The sequence below is a fragment of the Dendropsophus ebraccatus genome, chromosome 7 (assembly GCF_027789765.1).
Source record: "Dendropsophus ebraccatus isolate aDenEbr1 chromosome 7, aDenEbr1.pat, whole genome shotgun sequence".
Lineage (NCBI taxonomy): Eukaryota > Metazoa > Chordata > Amphibia > Anura > Hylidae > Dendropsophus > Dendropsophus ebraccatus.
Window position 1 is genome coordinate 25484940 of NC_091460.1, and position 20333 is coordinate 25505272.

Below are 20333 nucleotides of genomic sequence, written 5' to 3' on the forward strand. Positions count from 1 at the left end.
TTAAAAAACAATTTAGAAAATCATAATTTATGGACGTACCATGCCGTAAACTTAGACTTAGGAGGAATCGATGTTACCAAAAACGTTTTTTTTTCCCCCCCTCAATATAGAAGCTTGGCCCCCACTCCTGAGAGCAGAAGGCTATCTGTCCGGTGACTAACCCCCCTCATCATCTATACCAACGCCCCCAGACCTAACAAAATCCAGAACAACTATAAGGGTCCTAATCCACGGGCCGATGGGGGCCCAATCAACGATGTAAACGAGCGCCGATCTGCTAGATCGGCGCTCGTTTACTGGGCCTATTCCACGGCCCGATAATCGTTTAACGAGGGCTGCAGGGACATCATTATCGATGTCCTTGCAGCCCTTGTTTCATACTTTACCTGTCCGGGCTGCAGGTCTTCTCCGTCTCCTGCTCCCGCGGGGCAGCATCAGCTTCGGAGCGGCCTGTCTGAACTGACAGACCGCTCAGCCAATCACTGGCTGCGGCGGTCCTGGCCAGTGATTGGCTGAGCGGTCTGTCAGCTCAGACACGCCGCTCCGAAGCTGCTGCTGCTGCCGTGCGGGAGCGGGAGACGGAGAAGACCTGCAGTCTGGTGAGGTAAAGTATGATACTTTCAATGCGCGGGTGGCGACCAATGATTTTAGGTTTGAACCTTAATGAACGATCATCGGCTGATCATTTTCTCTATTCCACGGAGCGATAATCGGCCGAATGGGGCTGATTATCACTCCGTGGAATAGGCCCCTAAAACAAGAGCTGAACCTATCCCAGCATGGAGATTTCTGTCTGTCTTTCCCTATATCCCAATCATGCTTAGCAGCTTAGTGTGGGAGGAGCTGTGAGAAGATCGGCAGCTCTGCTCTACAAGCATTGATGGATGACGGTTTTACGATAGGAATCAGCTATATAACATTACACAAGTCCACCGCCAGCACGCTACTCGCACATCAGCCTTGAACATGTGGACCCTCATAAATAAATGGGAGCTTGACCCTTTAAACCGCCAACCTTGTTGTCAGGTTGTGTGCGGTATTACAACTCAGATCCATTCCCATTCCAGTTTAAGTCCCCCTCCCCAAACAGGTGAATATTAGCAATATGAAGCAATAAAAGTCAATATAGCTCTATATACCATACTGTGATATCACATCAGTGCGGTACTTTTACCTACTTAATGGTGAACTCCAGCGGGGGGGGGGGGGCTTCACTAATTATTTTCTGTGGAGAGAACGGTAATGTTTTGTGGACTTAGGTCCATGACCAAGACAGGAGACTTGCATCCAGTGGGGGTAAATAGTGAAAGTTCCCACTGCATGACAGCAAGCAGAGGTCTTAAAAGGGTACTCCAACAAGAAAAGAAAATCTCTTAAATCAACTGGTGTCAGAAAGTTATATAGATTTGTTTTTTACTTCTATTAAAAAATATTAAGACTTCAAGTACTTATCAGAAGCTGTATGTCCTGCAGGAAGTTTTTTTTTTCCAGTCTGGAGAGCAGGAGAGGTTTTCTAAGGGGATTGGTTGCTGCTCTGGACAGTTCCTGTCTCGGACAAAGGTGGCAGCAGAGAGCAGTGTGTCAGACTGAAAAGAATACACCACTTTCTGCAGGACATACAGCAACTGATATGTACTGAAAGACTGGAGATTTTTTTTTTTTTTTAATAGAAGTAAATCTCTGGCACTTTTTGACACCAGTTTATTTGAATAAAAATGTCCGCCATATACTACCTGGTTCTGTTTCAGGGACCAGGATCAGCAGAATCCATTGCTTTCAGGGAAGAACTCACTCATAAGGACAGGCCTACACAGCGACATTCACTGACAGAAAGCAGAGGTCATGAAGAACAGAAACACATAACATTAGTACTTTCCAGAAGTTCTTATTCCCCAAGATCTCTGCTTTCTGTCAGTAAATGTGAACGCTCATGGTTAGAACAGGACTTAAAGAGGTTATCCAGGCTTGGAAAAACATGGCCGCTTTCCTGCAAAAACAGCCCCTCTGCTGTCCTCAGTTTGGGTGTGGTATTACAGCTGAGTTCCACTGAAGTCAATGGAGTTGAATTGTAATACCAAACACAACCTGAGGAAAGGTGGACGCTGTTTTAAAAGAAAGTAGCTGTGTTTTTCCTATTCCTAGATAATCCCTTTCACTTAAATTGACTCTGTACCCACAATCTGACTCCCCAAACTACTTGTACCATCGGATAGCTGCTTTTAATCCAAGATCTGTCCTGGGGTACGTTAGGCAGGTGATGCAGTTATCGTCCTAAAAAACAACTTTTAAACTGGCAGCCCCGTGCCCAATGTGTATGCATTAGGCTGACACAACCACTCTGTCCCTCCTCCCCACCCTCCTCATCATTAGGAATGCTCCAGGCAGATTGTCTCCTATTCATCACCTGTGTTAGCCCGGCACATTGTCTCCTATTCATCACCTGTGTTAGCCCGGCACATGGGCTGGATCGTTAAGGCACCTGTGCAATGTTCAGACAGGAGAAAATGTTTTAGGGGCATTCCTAATGATGAAGAGGGTGGGGAGGAGGGACGGAGGGGTGGTGCAAAGTTAGGGCACAGACACTCCCATTAGGCACGGGGCTGCAAGTTTAAAAGTTGTTTTTTAGGACAATAACTGCATCACCTGCTGAATGGACCCCAGCACAGATCTTGGATTAAAAGCAGCTATCTGAAGGTACAAGTGGTTTGGGGGGGGGGGGGGGGGACAGATTTTGGGTACAGAGTCGCTTTAATGCTTTTCACAGAACTGGACTGGGTAAGGACAATTTATGTGAAAGAAAATACTGTTTACGGTGTTTTGTTATTCCGCCATCTGCAGCACCGGTACATATAATAATACATAATGTGCCACTGTTGGTTACAACCTTCTCTCTCCTCCTCCATGCGCTGGGCCCGTCTCTGGGCCTGCATACTACGGTTGACCCTTCTCCTCGGCATCCCCTCCGCACGCGGCTCTGGCTGGGGTCGGGGTCTCGCTGCGGCCGCCGCCACGTTCTGCTGGTGCTCATGGTCAGCTGTAAGTAATAAATAAGTGCAAACAATCAAAAAACATTGCAGGTGAATCCATTGGTCTACAAAAAGATAAATAATTCATAAACACAGGTCAAGTGGACGGCACTGGCATAAGAACTGTGATCACATCAGGGGAGTCCACTTAAAGTCGCCAGTCTTCCAGTACTTATCAGCTGCTGTATGTCCTGCAGGAAGTGGTGTATTCTCTCCAGTGTGACACAGTGCTCTGCTGCCACCTCTGTCCATGTCAGGAACTGTCCAGAGCAGGAGAGGTTTTCTATGGGCATCTGTTACTGACCTGGATAGTTCCTGACATGGACAGAGGTGGCAGCAGAGAGCACTGTGTCAGACTGGAGAGACTACACCACTTCCTGCAGGACATACAGCAGCTGATAAGTACTGGAAGATTGGAGATTTTGAAATAGACAAAAATTACAAATCTATATAGCTTTCTGACACCAGTTGATTTGAAAAAAATATTTTTCCCTGCAGTACCCCCATAATAAACAACCAACAATGGGGGGCACCAGAGATACCTTTAACCCCCTAGATATTGAGGTAAGAAATAAACAACAGAATCGAAAGGCCCTATTACTAGAGATGAGTGAACCTGGAGCATGCTCGAGTCGATCCGAACCCGAACTTTCGGCATTTGATTAGCGGTGGCTGCTGAAGTTGGATAAAGCCCTAAGGCTATGTGGAAATCATGGATATAGTCATTGGCTGTATCCATGTCTTCCAGACAACCTTAGAGCTTTATCCAAGTTCAGCAGCCCCCGCTAATCAAATGCTAACGATCAGGTTCGGATGGACTCGAACCCGAACCCGGTTCGCTCATCTCTACCTATTACACGAAGCAGTTATCGGCCATATTTGGCCCATATCAGCGCTCAGCTACATCCAAAAGCCTCATAGAGAAGGGATAGAGCACTGGTCACACACATGGTACGCTCCACTCATTTCAAGGGCATCACACCCCTCACAACCAGTATAGCAGTGGCAGACATATCACTTGTGCAGCCTGTTCAGCTGCACAGGGGCCCAGGCCAATAGAGTCAGACTCAAAAGTTTCAGCTCAGCATGGCAGATGTCTGTAGTGGGCCTTCTGGGTGGCATCAGCACCCGGGAAGTGCGGGCACCCTGCTCCTGGAGGGCCCACTTAGTCACTGGATGCTGTGCCCGGCTGGGCTGGCTCCTCTCTCCTCCTGCAGGCTGCTGCTGCTGCCAGCCCCTCCCCCTCCTGTACTCCACTGTCCGGCATACCTTGTGTGAGGAGGAGAGGACAGAGAGCGTGTGGAGAGGGGGGCTGGAGGGATCCTGCAGGGTTATGGCCGCCAGGGACGGAACTGTGAAGAGGAGCAGCAGCAGCTCTGACAGTGAGTGATTATTGTCAGTGTGTCTGTCAGGCTGCTGGAAGGTGTAAGATAGAGGGTGGACGGTGTAAGAGAAAGCACAGAGCCCCCACCCCCTCTCTGGTGCTGTAAGTTTTATTGTAAGTTTATGCCTCTTAGCCAACATATGTGCCCCCTCCCCCCAGCAGCATGGGTGTTTTTCTCTTTCATCTCCCCCTAAGCAGCCACACACAGTACATGTCTCCCACCTGTGCAGCCACATACAGTACATGTATCCCACCTGTGCAGCCACATACAGTACATGTCTCCCACCTGTGCAGCCACATACAGTACATGTCTCCCACCTGTGCAGCCACATACAGTACATGTCTCCCACCTGTGCAGCCACATACAGTACATGTATCCCACCTGTGCAGCCACATACAGTACATGTCTCCCACCTGTGCAGCCACATACAGTACATGTCTCCCACCTGTGTAGCCACATACAGTACATGTATCCCACCTGTGCAGCCACATACAGTACATGTATCCCGCCTGTGCAGCCACATACAGTACATGTATCCCGCCTGTGCAGCCACATACAGTACATGTATCCCGCCTGTGCAGCCACATACAGTACATGTCTCCCGCCTGTGCAGCCACATACAGTACATGTCTCCCGCCTGTGCAGCCACATACAGTACATGTCTCCCCCCTGTGCAGCCACATACAGTACATGTCTCCCCCCTGTGCAGCCACATACAGTACATGTCTCCCCCCTGTGCAGCCACATACAGTACATGTCTCCCCACCTGTGCAGCCACACACAGTACATGTCTCCTACCTGTGCAGCCACATACAGTACATGTCTCCCACCTGTGCAGCCACATACAGTACATGTATCCCACCTGTGCAGCCACACACAGTACATGTCTCCTACCTGTGCAGCCACATACAGTACATGTATCCCACCTGTGCAGCCACATACAGTACATGTCTCCTACCTGTGCAGCCACATACAGTACATGTATCCCACCTGTGCAGCCACATACAGTACATGTATCCCACCTGTGCAGCCACATACAGTACATGTATCCCACCTGTGCAGCCACATACAGTACATGTATCCCACCTGTGCAGCCACATACAGTACATGTATCCCACCTGTGCAGCCACACACAGTACATGTCTCCTACCTGTGCAGCCACATACAGTACATGTATCCCACCTGTGCAGCCACATACAGTACATGTATCCCACCTGTGCAGCCACACACAGTACATGTCTCCCACCTGTGCAGCCAAATACAGTACATGTATTTCACCTGTGCAGCCACATACAGTACATGTATCCCCACCTGTGCAGCCACATACAGTACATGTCTCCCACCTGTGCAGCCACATACAGTACATATCTCCCACCTGTGCAGCCACATACAGTACATGTCTCCCACCTGTGCAGCCACATACAGTACATGTCTCCCACCTGTGCAGCCACATACAGTACATGTCTCCCACCTGTGCAGCCACATACAGTACATGTCTCCCACCTGTGCAGCCACATACAGTACATGTCTCCCACCTGTGCAGCCACATACAGTACATGTCTCCCACCTGTGCAGCCACATACAGTACATGTCTCCCACCTGTGCAGCCACATACAGTACATGTATCCCACCTGTGCAGCCACACACAGTACATGTCTCCTACCTGTGCAGCCACATACAGTACATGTATCCCACCTGTGCAGCCACACACAGTACATGTCTCCTACCTGTGCCTCTACAGTGATTAAGGGCCCATTTGTTGCATCCCCTATTAGTGATAACTCTGATCCCCCACACAGCATACAGTGTACAATGCACCCAGGACCCTCCAAGTACAGCAGCTGCAAACACTGCAACTCCCAGCATGCACTGCAGCCCACAGACCTCAGGATATGCTGGGATTTGAAGTGTAAATGAGCAGACAACTCAAGTGGTTGTACCCTCAGAAACTACAACTCTCAGCATTCTCTGAGAGCTTCATAAGTGTAAGGCATTCTGAGAGTTGTAGTTATTGTGGTCACAGATACATCAGTACAGGATGGGACCAGGTCAGCATGTCGCATCTGGTAAGATCTTTATTTGGGTGCACCCCCCATTATCAGTTCTATTGGTGGCCACAGGTATCCCAGTCCCACACTGGGGCCTGCAGAGACTACAGTACAGTCCTTTAGTGGGCCCTGTGGGCATCTGTGCTGTAGGGGCCTCCCAAGAAACCAGGACACATGTACCGGATACCCGGGCGTACATATGTGTGTGCACCTTTAAGGCAGAAAGGTGGAGAAACGAATAGGTTATGGGGGCCCTAAGACATCTTTTGCACAGGGGCCCCTGCAGTATAGCGATCATCTAAAAACATTCAAAAAGAAAATACTCCCTAATACCAAAATACAGCGGGCTCTAACACAGCATATGTCCTGGGTGTCAGGCACCATTGTGCTGGTGCTTGGTCTAGCTAGTCACATGACCAGGTGATCACATGGCCTCATGTGTATATAGTGTATACAATGCTCAGCATGATACCATATATATGGCTCTATTCTTCTGGGTTACTGAAGGGGTTAAACCAATTTTATTACTCCCCACAACTTGTTACATGTGTATGCAGAACTTTAGATCACGTGACCCAGCGCTGATAGCACAGGAGGAGCCGGCACGACTTAAAGGAGCAGTCAGCTGCCACCTGTAACCAGGCTGGGAGCTGCCCATTCTACAGGTCTCCCTATTTTATATAGGAGGGCATTAGGACCCCGCTCACCTTCCTCCGCCTGCCCCCTTATCCGGGTTATAAAGAAGAGCAGCACCGCCAGCAGCGCGGCCGCCACAGCGTACAGCACAGCGTCCATTCTTACTGTACACGTCACTGCCCCAAGCCCCGCCCACACTGCGCCCCGTCACCAGCCGGCAACTCTGTGCGTGGACGCTACCAAACCGCTTTACGGGGGAGGACAGTTACTTAGAACTACTTATAAAGTGTGCAGATTCGTGTATTCCTCCTCGCGTATTCAAAAATATTTAATATAAATCGCACATAATTGTTATTTAGGCTTCTGTACGTACAGAGGTTACTGCAGGCGTAAATCATGTAATACGTCCTCACCCCCCGGCAGAGCCTGGTGGCTCCTTCCAAACATTGGTCTTGTGGTACTCGCAGCCGGTGATAGAGAAACAGAGTGGGGAGGGAGCGGCTCGTATCAGGTATGTGGTTGTCGGGGGCGCGCGCTACTGCTTTATTACTTCGGGGATTTTTTTAGTCGTGTTTTTATTTTTTTTTTTAGTCAAATTGTTTTGAAGCTACATTTTGTATATCTTTATGTGGCGTTTAATAGAGTAAAAGAAGAAAATTAAGGTCAGTTATATTGGGAATTCCCTATGAAAATAAAGAAATAATACCGCCACACAGTGCCAATATAATACTACCGCTACATGATACGTATACGCCCTTCGTGTTTCTACCCTAAAAAGAAAATTCCCAGAAACGGCAACTTCTATGTTTTCATGACAACCCAGTTTGTGTGATTCTCCAGACAAAACAAAGCTATATTGTAATAAGATTCTGTCTGTATCCCATAGCAACCAATCACAGCTCAGCTTTCACTTCTCACATTGCGCCGCAAAAAATTTAAGATAGCCGTGATTGGTTACTATGGGCAACGAACAGAGGAACTCCCCGCTGATCTGGCGTTACAGGTACACTATACTAAGCTGTTTACAATATGGCCGCATATACCGAATGGGCCTACGGGACCAGTAAATACCCGTAGATTATCCGCGCAGTAGACATTTTATTAAAATATATATAAGGGTTACCCAGGATTAATAAAATATGGCTACTTACTTACGAAAACAGCGACACCCCTCTCCTCAGGCTGTGTATGGTATTACAATTCTGCTCCATTCACTTCAATGGTACTGTAATGGTAATGCCACAAATAACCTGAGGAGACAAGTGGTGCTGGAAGACAGCAGACATGTTTTTTTTTTTTTACTTTATTCTATACTATTCTGCTCAGCTCCTCAGTTACAGGCATTCCACGTCCATGTTCCGTGCCAAACACGGAAAGTATGAATGCAGCCTTCGAGTATGTTCACACTGACTAACTCAGGCGGATGCCTTAGCCAGGTGCCATAGCCTGTCTAATGGGATACATAGCCTGTCTAATGGGATACATAGCCTGTCTGTGACCGGAGAGCGGTGGCAGCGGAGGTGCGCAAGATCTCCCATAGACAGGCTATGGCATACTGAGGCAGGCGAGATTCCATGGTGTAGAGTTCCGCCGCGGAATCCCGCCTGATTTTATTCAGTGTGAACATATCCTAAAGGTGCTTTCACACATACAGGATCCGCAGCAGAATTGATGGTGCAGATTTGATGCTGTGTTCAGTTATTTAGATCTAATCTGCTGCAATACGGTACGTGTAAAGCTACCCTAAGGCCGGGTTCACACATACCATATCCGCAGCAGATTAGAGACCTGGCCATTCACTTCAATAGGATGACCTACTCGCAGCAGGAGTATGTCAAAGTCAGCACCCCTAACCCCCCCCGCTCCGGCTTGCTTTGGGGGCTCCCGACGCTCAACCAATCAGTGTGCTGCACTGCAGGTATGTTATCCCATTGAAGTGAATGGGTACGTATCCGCAGTGGATTTGGTACCTGTGAACCCAGTCTAAGGGTACGTTTGCTCCTGCTCTGGACAGTTCCTGACATGGACAGAGGTGGCAGCAGAGAGCACTGTGTCAGACTGGAAAGAATACGTCACTTCCTGCAGGACATACAGCAGCTAATAAGTACTGGAAGACTTGAGATTTTTTAATATAAGTAAATTACAAATCTCTGGGACCAGTTCATTTGAAAGAAAGAACATTTTGGGGAACTACCCCTTTAAAGTCACTGTACCAGCAGGCCCAGGCTGAAGCACTTAGGCCCCGTTCACACGTAGCAAAACTAGCGGAATTCCGCGGCGAAATGCCGTTAGCCTCCCTCTCATTCTTCAGCGCAGGGAGAGCAGCAGCGGGCACCTCACATAGACTCCCATTATGAGAGGGAGGCTAACTGAATTCCTCTAGTTTTGCTACATGTGAACGTAGCCTTAGTGGGAGAAAACCCTAGCCCCTCCATGACGTGACTCCATTAGAATCAATGGAACCCTATCATAGAGGGGTGGGGTTTCCCCCCACTGTGGGTCGGCCGCCTCCAGTGCTTCAGCCTGGGCCTGGTGGTACAGTCACTTTGAGGTCCTATTACATCTGCCCTGTGATCTGTGATTCTCTGCCTAGTCAGGCAGATGTGGTCCCATGTATAATGGAGACAGCGATCAGCCATAGAACGAGCAAATGTTTGCTCATCAGTTGATCGCTTAATTTCAACCTGTTAAAATAATCTGCCGTCACCTCCCTAACTCTCCCTGTCAGAGGAGATGTGTGGCTGACAGCTGATGGGAACGGAAGCAGAGTGCTGTTTCCTTCAGCTGGAGCCAGGATGTATCTAAATACCCCAGCCAAGGTAGAGTTGTTGGTGTATGTAGTACTCTAGGAACACTAGTGCCCCCTAGCTGCAGGGCAGTCACAGCAACTCAGTGCCCCTACACTGCTGCTTCTTCATGTTAGTTTCCAACAATGTACTACTGTGCACCCCCAGACTACCTACCCAGAGGGCAATGCACCTAGGATTTCACTGCATTGAGTGTTTCACTAGCAGCCGACAGTGTTATCGTTTGGCTTGTCTCCCTGAGATCAGCGATCTGCTTCTCTTATGGCTCTACTAGGAATTGGTCCCACCTAGCCAGAATCCTGCTCTGCACTTATGAGGGACAATACCCTGAAATAGCTGTTACATTGATTTATAGGGCCACTTAATATGGTGGTTTTGGTGGTTTCCTTACAGGAGCCACCCCTTGGCTGGGTCCTTCCCGGAGGGATAGCTGGCTAGTCCTGTGTTTCCAGACTTTAATGAGGCTCCACGGACTTTTCTTTTGCATACCCAGGATGAAAGCTGTCACTCCTCCTGCCCTTCACCCTCGCTGGTATCTAGAGATACCACACTAGAAGTGAATTGGATTGTATAAGCTTTAATTTACCGCCTGGACAGCAGATGGTAAATTAAATATAAATAAGAGAGCATACTATTTTTTATTGATCATCCCCAGCATTAGATGTGCGGTCATAGTTCTACAGCTTCTAGGTCAGTGCTTCTCAAACTGTGAGGCGCCCCCTAGTTGTTGGTGAGGCCCAGCTGGGGAGCCAGTTTTCACAAAGTAACTATAATCTACACAGTCCTTTTGCTGTTTGCAGAAATCTTGATTTTGACAACATTACTACTTAATTTATTACTATATAGAGCTTGGGAGATGGGTGAAAGGTAGCCCTAGTATTATTTTCAGCTTTTAAATGGACTTTTACCACAGAGAGTGAGGCCCAGGAGCCCTCTTGGTCAGTCTGGTGAGGCCCAGGCATTGCCTTGGTCTATTGGGTGAGGCTCCAGTAGAAAAAGTTTGAGAAGCACTGTTCAAGGTTATAAAATATTAATAGAACAGCGTCACCTAGTGGTCAAGATAAGAAGTGAAGGAAGCCACCTTGGTACAAAGGTAGCAGAGAGGAATTTGTTGTAAATATGAGCTCTGCTACGTCCCTGACTCCTCTCTGTACAGCGGATGCAATGCAACACGGCTCTTTTCAATATTATGTATATTCAATAGTACAGGCGATTTTAAGAAACTTTGTAATCGGGTTTATTAGCCGATTATTTTTATCATGAAAAAGCAGTTTGAAGCTCCCCCCCCCTGTCTTCATGGTTCTCTATGGAGAGGGGAGGGGTGGAGGGAAATGAGACACCAAAACAGGACAACAAAGAGTTAATTTACAGCTACATCACTGGGCTATCTCCTCTGACAGTCAGCACTGACTTCTCTGACCTCTGAATAGAGGCTTCCACACATGTCCCACTGTGTAATCCTTTGTTCTCTGCCGGTGACTAATCTCCCTCCTCCCACCCTCCCCTCTCCATAGAACGGACAGGGCACGACTGATGTAAAAGAGTCTAGATTTCCTGATAATGAGCAGTGAATGGGAGAGAGAAAGAGGAGAGGGGGGGGGGCTGGGAAAAGTCTTTGTGAATGCACATAATGGCATATTTGCCTAATAAACCCAATTACAAAGTTTCTTTAAATCGCCTGTACTATTGATTTCTGCAAAAACAAAATAATGAAACGACAGTGACTCTTTAACCCCTTAGCGACCCATTACGTATCTGATACGTCATGGTGCCGCGGGGGGTGTTCAGAGCGGGGTCCCGCCGGGACCTCGCTCTGAACGGCGCTGATCCCGGCTGACACGTGCAGCCGGGCAGTGCCTCTGTTAGCCGGCGCGGGTCCCGTTGCCGCGCCGGCTAATTAAGCACTTCAATGCAGCTGTCAAACCTGACAGCTGCATTGAAGTGCTTTATGCACACTATCCCTGGTGTCTAGTGGGTCGGATCTCCCCCCCGCGATGCGATCGCGGGGGGGAGATCCGTTCTTCTGCCCGTGCCGGGCCTCAGCGTCGGAATGACGCTGATCCCGGCTCGGCAATAGATTGCTATGGCCTGCAGCAGGCCATAGAAATCTATGACCAATCTAATCGATCTTTGCTGTGTATATACACAGCATTGATCTCTATGAGAGATCAGTGCTGTCTATATACAAGTCCCCCAGGGGGGCTTCTAGTTAATGTAGAAAAAAAAAGTAAAAAAGTGTTTTTATTAATAAAAAAATCCCCTCCCCTAATAAAAGTCCAAATCACCCCCCTTTTCCCATTTTATAAATATAAATTAATAAATAAACAAATAAATAAACATATTTAGTATCGCCGCGTGCGTAATCGCCCGAACTATTAATTAATCACATTCCTGATCTCGCACGGTAAACGGCGTCAGCGCAAAAAAATTCCAAAGTGCAAAATTGCGCATTTTTGGTCGCATCAAATCCAGAAAAAATGTAATAAAAAGTGATCAAAAAGTCGTATATGCGCAATCAAGGTACCGATAGAAAGATCACATCATGGCGCAAAAACTGACACCTCACACAGCCCCATAGACTAAAGGATAAAAGCGCTATAAGCCTGGGAATGGAGCGATTTTAAGGAACGTGTATTTGTTAACAATGTTTTGATTTTTTTAAAAGCCATCAGATACAATAAAAGTTATACATGTTATATATCGTTGTAATCGTAACGACTTGAGGAACATGCATAACAAGTCAGTTTTACCATAGGGCGAACGGCGTAAATGCAAAACTCCCCGAAATCAAAACAAATTCGTTTTTGTTTTCAATTTGACAGCGCAAATTATTTTTTTCCGGTTTCGCAGCATATTTTATGGAAAAATAATGCCGGTCATTGCAAAGTACAATTGGTTTCGCAAAAAATAAGCGCTCATATAAGTCTCTCGGTGAAAAAATGCAAGCGCTATGGACTTTTAAACATAAAATGGAAAAAGCAAAAGCGCAAAAACGAAAATTGGCTTTGACCTTAAGGGGTTAAGCACTTTTTGGCCTGTATTTCGTGGGATGTGAAAATCTGAAATTGACTGTATTTTTTATTTTTATTTAGAGTGTTCACCGTGTTGGATAATAACTTATTTTATAGCTTATTTAATTTTATTTATTTACTTCCTTACCTCCTGGTTATGGCGAGTTATACTAGGAGATCTAACCAGGCAGCCACAGAGGCCTATAGATGTCTGCTGTCACACCCAATCAGCACAGTGTTATTGTGTTACAGGAGCTCTGCCTGGAGATATAGCAGGACCCGTGCCTGTCATCTAATACCCCAGATCTGGTAGTCACTACTCACCCCGACATCTAGGGCATTTAGTAACCTGTACAAGTGATCTCTGATGCCAATAGGTACGGGGCAAGTTCACCCTATGAGCCTATGCCATACTCACTTCCCAGCATTATGATATAGGTCAACTGTGATTGTGGACTCTAGGCTGATGGTGTCTGTGGACTGACCTATGTAAAGGGGTGCTCATATTCCATACATTACCTACAGCTCATTTGCAGATTTACATGTATAAAATAAAATCTCATACACTACAATCCTGTTGTTGTTTCTATCCTTACCATATTCACCATTAGGGTGGGTTCACACTACGGAATCCGATCAGAGAATTTCCGACGGATTTCATAGCTCGTACCCGTTCACGGCCGTGCGCCTCTCCGCCCGTGCCATAGACACCATTCTATGGGTGGGCGGATTCCACATTCCGCCGAAAGAATTGACATGTCAATTCTTTCGACGGATAGCGGAATCGGGCCGCCCATAGAATGGTGTCCATGAAGCCATGGAAGCTATGGAATCCGGCGGATTTTTTTTTTAATACAACTATTTTTATACATATGGCCTACCCAGTCCTGTATGTCTGTAACTGAGCAGTGTCTTAATGTCATAATCATTGATCCCCTTAAAGGGATTTTATAGGAAAAAAAAAAAACTTTTTAATCAACTTGTGTTAGAAATCATTTACAAATCTGTATAATGTTCTATAAAAAAAAAAATCTCCAGTCTTCCAGTACTTATCAGCTGCTGTATATCCTGACTCCTGCGGGAAGTGGTGTATTGTTGACACAGTGCTCTCTGCTGCCATCACTGTCCATGTCAGGAACTGTCCAGAGCAGGAGAGGTTTTCTATGGGGATTTGCTGCTGCTCTGGACAGTTCCTGACATGGACAGAGGTGGCAGCAGAGAGCACTGTGTCAGACTGGAGAGAATATACCACTTCCTGTTTGCTGAGTGCAGAGTTTTATGGCGTCCGTTCTGGTGATTAGCCGGCAGTATATCCTTCCCTGGCCGGTGTTAGAAGCATATTGATAGTGCCCTATCTTCCAGAGCCAGACATTAGTTTCAGCCCATGGATTTTCCATCTCTCTCTATTTGCTGTGATATTAAATAGTTATTAGCGGCTGTCATCGCGGCAGCAGTGAATGGAGTGGCGTCAGCTTTACAGAGTCAGATTGCTCTATCATGTGCCTGCCATTGAATCAGTAAACAGTTATTCCTCGCTTACCGCCATTAGGGCTTCGTTGGGGAGAAGATGTCGCCATTAATCTCTCTCCAGAAAACGCACAGGCCGCAGGACGGAAACATTTCTCACTTATTGGATAAACCTGTTTGTAGCCGAGAAAGGAATAACTTATAATCGAGTGATAAATAAGGCCAGAGAGAACGTCCTCAGGGGGGGGGGGGGTGTCGCAGTATGCAGGGGTATATATATCAAATGACTTGTCATTAACAGGGTATTCCCTACCCACAATATAAGGAATAACAAGCTGATCACGGGGGCCAAGACACCGGGAGCTCCCATGATTACCCAGTGAGTGCAGCTCTGGAGTATAATACAGGATGTAACCCTATGTAGATGTAGGGTTTATAGTGGATATGTGATAACATTGGGGGAGATTTATTATGAATAAATCCAAATGAAGCATAAATTTGGCAAAGTTCATGACTTCCACTACTTCTCTTCTTTCAATACTTTTTAGATTTTAAAAGCATCTAAAACACATAATAAATTTGTCCTCATTGTGCTCAGTGAACATTCCCTCATTCCTCTTATGTCTTTGCCCCTGATGCCTCACATAGGAAACTCTCTAAGAAGTCTGATCCAACGTAGGTAAAGGAGAAGGCATCTTCGGCTATGGCTGTTGAACTACACGTCCTATCATGCTCTGACAGCTGCAGTCTCACAAGGCATGATGGGGGTTATAGATTTGCAACAGCTGGGGAGTCACAGGTTAGAGAACCTTACACAATAAGGCCTGTCCTTCCAGTGTGTTAATTTTGAGGACCAGAATATTAACTAACTATATATATATAAATTTTTTACCCTTTTCGGATTTAAAAAAAAAAATACAAATAAGAGCACAACCAACATACAAAAATAGTAGTGGATGATATACTATGGTGCATACATAAGAGCATGGAGGTGATACATGTAAGTCACTGCTGTTCCAGGCTCTGGACTGTTGTGGGGGTGCGTCCCTTTCGACAGCAGTTTCCGGCTTCTGTCAAGTAGTCTTTCACTTGTCTGTAGCCAAAGACCATAATACATGAGCTGACCGAGTAGTATATGGAGGACAGTATGCCATAGAGAGCCGATAGCATGTTATTCTCATAGTCATTTGCCATGAGCCCGGAGACTATGGCTATCCAGACTACATCGCTGGAGATCCAGCAGATGACGTACAAGCACAGGAGGGATAGCAGGATCTTTGTTGCCTGAGCCGTGTGCTTGTTCCAGCCTCGTCTTGCGCACATGGTGTCCCGTACTTGCCTCCTGTGTCTACATATCAAGTCTATTATAAACCAGTTTAGGAGAATCACCAAGAGGATCAACAAGAAGTCTACACTCACCGTAGCATAAGTGAGGACCTTCAACAGTTCACTTTTAGATGGGCCAATGCAGTTGGTACTTGTCATCAGGATGTTACTCTTGTTTAAGCTCAAAGACGCGGGGTATAGAAGGTATGGCGTATGGAAAGTGATGCTTATGACCCAACATCCAGCCAGCGACCAGTTGACATACTGCGATTGGTGTCGATGGATGAACTTCGACCACCTATGGCCGGGTCTCCGTATCTTGATGAGATGGAGGAAGCTGAGGTTCTCCACCGACGATATACTGATCAGCCGGAAAGTGTGGTAAAAGTAAAGCAAGAACCTGCACCCATCCGGGCCGAAAACCTTGGCGTTGAAAAAAATGAGGAGCCCGGGGATCTCCTTGTAACAGCACAACAGAAGGTTGACCACGGCCATGTTCACAATAATCTTATCCAGGGGCTGAAACACTTTGTTCTTCAAGGCATTGCTGACAAAGGCGAAGATAAGAACCAGATTTGCGATGGTCCCAAAAAGAGCAGAAAAATAAATGGTGAGAGAAACAATATCTGGAGCACTTAACAACATCATTCGGGTTGTTCCCAAGGGTCTCCAGTAGAACCATCGTATTTACCTACTGGATAAGTTGTGATCTGGCTGGATGGACGGACTGGTCCTTTATAAGGTCTCCTGCGGTGAGAAGCAGAAGGTGCAATTGCTTTATCTGAGTCACCATGGCAGCGTTTATTTCCACTGAGATAGCTTGCATGTCCTGTAGAGCCATGGAGGGACCAGCGGCAGATGTGTGCTCACAGTGTAATATGTCCCTCTACACGAGAGTACACAGTATACACGCTTTACTACAAGGAGGAAGACAAAGACGTCTATTTGCTTGTCATTTTTGTTTATTTTTGATTATTAGTGTGTCATGCTGTTACATGCCAGTAATGTTTATATAAAAACTCTGGTTGTTACTTCGGTATCTACCTTTCTCAGCAGCGCTCATTGATGTAATAGTGTGAGCCAGAAGAAGCGCGTAGCTCGAAACTGTCATAGCTCGTCTATTGGAATGCACCTGCGTACACACTGATTGTTTAAAGTGAATGTACCAGTGGTACATCGCTTTTCTGTTTTTTACCCTCCCCTCTATGATGCGACTACTTTGATTCTAATGGAGCCCAGTCATAGAGGGGAGGTGGTTTCCTCCCACTAGGGTGGGCCGGACCACCTCCAGTGCTTCAGGCCAGGCCTGTGCTCGGTAGTAGACCGGCGCTGTGCATGGAAACCGTTCCGGCTCCGGTCAATTTATGGTAAAAAAAGAAAAGCAATTTACCGCTGGTAGATTCCCTTTTAAGGGTGCTGTTGCGTTTCTTTTCTATGTAATTTAAGTAAATAAAGTTTTAAAGGCATTGGCCAAGCTGGGAATCCCCATTCATGTAATTTTAGAACACTTGGACATCATAGATCCAGGTCCCCAATGAACCGTTATGATGCTATAGCAAACTCAGTGCCTGGCATGACTTGGCAGGTGGTCAAATAAGAATGGACACCTGTTTTCCAGGCAGCTAGATGCCTCTCCTCTATTCACTGTGGCGTCAGTTTACCAAGACCCCTGGCACTAGAAGATGATGTAGATCCACCCCACCCCACCCTTGTATTCGTACCACCTTAAAGGGGAACTATCAGCATGTTAGGCAAAGCTAACCTGCTGATAGCTCCCTAGTAGGTACGGGGCTCTGAGGATGCGTTATGTCCCTTACCTTCATCGTCACCTCCATTCCGGTGCTGTTAGCTGTGCCTGATAAGCCTTTGGGAGCAATGGGGCAGTGGCTACCACCACTTCAAGTACCGATCTGGTTGGCTCCACGCCCTTATGCTCCTAACGGCTTACCGGGCACAAGTAACAGCACGAGAACGGTGCTGAGGGGGAAGGTAAGAGACATACCTCCATCCTCAGCACCCTGTGCCCACTAGGGAGCTATCAGCAGGTTAGATTCGTTCCCCGTTATACATTCCTTTATATGGACGTCTCCAGGCAGCTCCGCCAATCAGCGGCCGTAGCGGCGTCCCGCCTCGGCCGCTGAATGGCAGAGCTGCCTTGAGATGTCACGTCTCATGTGGCAGCTCTGACCAGGAAGCGGCCGTGGGATGGAAGTACCAGGCGGCTCGATCCAGGCACCGGCGCTGGAACGGGGGAGGTAAGTGACCTCCGGCTTAAATTTCCACCCCTCCCCGGCGATCCACCAAAATACCCCCCGGCCCGGAGTACCCCTTTAATTGCAGATCCATTACAGTTTTGTGGCTTCAGTTATGAGGATACAATTGTAACAAACCCTCAGCTGCGAGGTTGTGTTAGACCTTTCCTGTAAGCACCATATACATAAAGCCAATATACGGGAAGCCCTGGCTGTATCCTGGACACCAGATCTGTGGGTCACATGGGCTCTGGGTGTAGCTAGGTGATGGAAGGCTTGAGAATATGCAGGTGCCTGACACATTAAGATAAAGAGCAATCTATACTATGTGTACACACCGGACGAGCGTAAACAGTGCGATGGCCATTACCACGAGCGGACTCTATAAGGACCTGCTAATGGGACTTTATTCAGCCACTTTGATGTCTCGTTCGTGTCAGTAGTGTTTACACATTAACGCCTCAATGGTTCTGCTTTCCACCTACTCCACATACAGGAGAAGCCGCACTCATACAAGGCAGACACACAGACACGACTGTGCTGAGAACACCTTGTTCTTTCTCTGTGTTTTCTTTCCTTATTAGTCTGATGTCGTCTTCTGGGTCAAGGATGGAGTTAAAGTGTACCTGTTGTTTACTCTTTTTTTTTTTTTTTTTTTTTTTTTTTGCAGAAATCAATAGTACAGGCGATTTTAAGAAACTTTGTAATTGGGTTTATTAGCTGAAAAATGCATTTTTATCGTGAAAAAGCAGTTTGAAGCTCTCCCCCCTGTCTTGATGATTTTCTATGGAGAGGGGTGGAGGGAGATATGGCACCAAAACAGGACAACTAAGAGTTAATTTACAGCTACATCACCGGGCTATCTCCTCTGAAGTTAGCACTGATCTCTCTGAATCATTTGTTCTCTGCTGGTGACTAATCTCCCTCCTCCCCTCTGCATAGGTTACACAGGGCTTGACTAATGTAAAAGAGTTGAGATTTCCTGATAATGAGCAGTGGATGAGAGAGAGGAGGGGAGGGGGGACCTAGGGAAAGTCTTTTTGAATGCAGATAATGGCATATTTGCGTAATGAACCCCAATTACAAAGTTTCTTAAAATCGCCTAGACTATTGATTTCTGCAAAAAAAATAAAATACGACAGTGACACTTTAAATCACTGGATGTTCAGGTACTATGTGTAAATCTCTTAAAGTGTAAAATCCTCATTTCACTGAGGGCCAGTGGCCACAGTTGGCCACTTTATAAGAACATCGTCCAGTGTACAGTAATAGTAAGTGTCCTCACAGCTGCCCCCTGTGTACCTCATAGAGCTAAAATCAGACTCCCCTCCTCTGGGTTGCGCTGTCCTGCTCTGTGGTGATTCTGTCCTAAAGATGGCCGACATGGAGTAGCATGTGACCATGCCTCGCCCCTTAGTGGCCACCACTGATTGTGTATATGCCTATGGAGAACACTGGGGGGGGGGCAGGGCATGGTCACCGTGAGTTCTTCCTGTCCTGCATTGTAACAACAGTGGCAGCAGAGAGGCCTGTGTTGCCCCTTACATTACAAATAACACACTTATTTCATTTAAAGGAAAAAAGAGGAATCTAACCTGCTGATATGTCCCTCTTGTGCACGGGGAGCTGAGGATGAAGGTATGTCTTTTACCTTTTATCCATAGTTTGTATTTATATCCACAGGCTAATGTAGTATGGCGCATTGAGGGTGATTGGGCTAAGATGGTGTCCTAGGGGCAGTCGTCCCACCCACAGTATTAGCCTGTAGGTATAACTACTAACTACATGGAAACGGTGCCGAGGATGAAGGTAAGTTTATTACAAAATTGTCATATCAGCAGGTAACATTTGTCTGACCTGTTGATAGTTTCCCTTTTGTTATATTAAAAAATCTAATTTGATTAAAGCAATGTATTTTTTTTTTTAAAGTTCCTCTCTGGAGTACCCCTTTAAATATGTTTTTATCCTCTTTAGGTTATAGACTATAGCTAAGATACTTAGAATGGAGAAGTCACAGCACTAGATTAGCTTTTCCCCAAACAGCGCCATGCTTGGCCACTGGCTGTGCAGGAGATTGCAGCACAATCCCATTGGTCTGAATTGTACAGTGAAGCGGACATGAGGGACAATGGGCTGAGCACAATGTTTCCTCCTGCTGGGATCCCCTGTCTGTAATTCATAGGGTGAAGTAAGTTTTCTTTTTTCCTGCAGCGCCACCACAGGGGGTGTTAAGAATTACACTGATGAGACATCAACTCGATGAACTGAAATCCATTCAGTAAGGAAAAGCCACTATATACTGAGCGAAGATAATGGCACAACGGCCACAGCGTTCAATTAGAGACATAATGGGGGAGATTTATCAAACATGGTGT

General features: G+C 46.7%; 2 protein-coding genes across 2 annotated transcripts in view; both read right to left on the reverse strand.

Annotated features, from left to right (window-relative positions):
- DDRGK1 (DDRGK domain containing 1) overlaps positions 1-7284 on the reverse strand; it is a 33993-nt gene extending 26709 nt beyond the window's left edge. Inside the window, exons 1-2 of the mRNA XM_069976319.1 lie at positions 7167-7284; positions 2885-3034 (exon numbers count right to left, since the gene is read on the reverse strand). Of these exons, the coding sequence (XP_069832420.1) occupies positions 2885-3034; positions 7167-7254 (238 nt within the window). The 5' untranslated portion in view covers positions 7255-7284. The remainder of the gene's footprint in view (positions 1-2884; positions 3035-7166) is intronic.
- An 8093-nt stretch (positions 7285-15377) lies between these two features.
- Positions 15378-16431, reverse strand: LOC138796687 (olfactory receptor class A-like protein 1). Its single transcript, XM_069976321.1, has one exon. It carries the CDS (start codon positions 16352-16354, stop codon positions 15386-15388), a length of 969 nt encoding a protein of 322 aa, XP_069832422.1. The 5' UTR covers positions 16355-16431; the 3' UTR covers positions 15378-15385.
- Positions 16432-20333: the final 3902 nt, after the last annotated feature.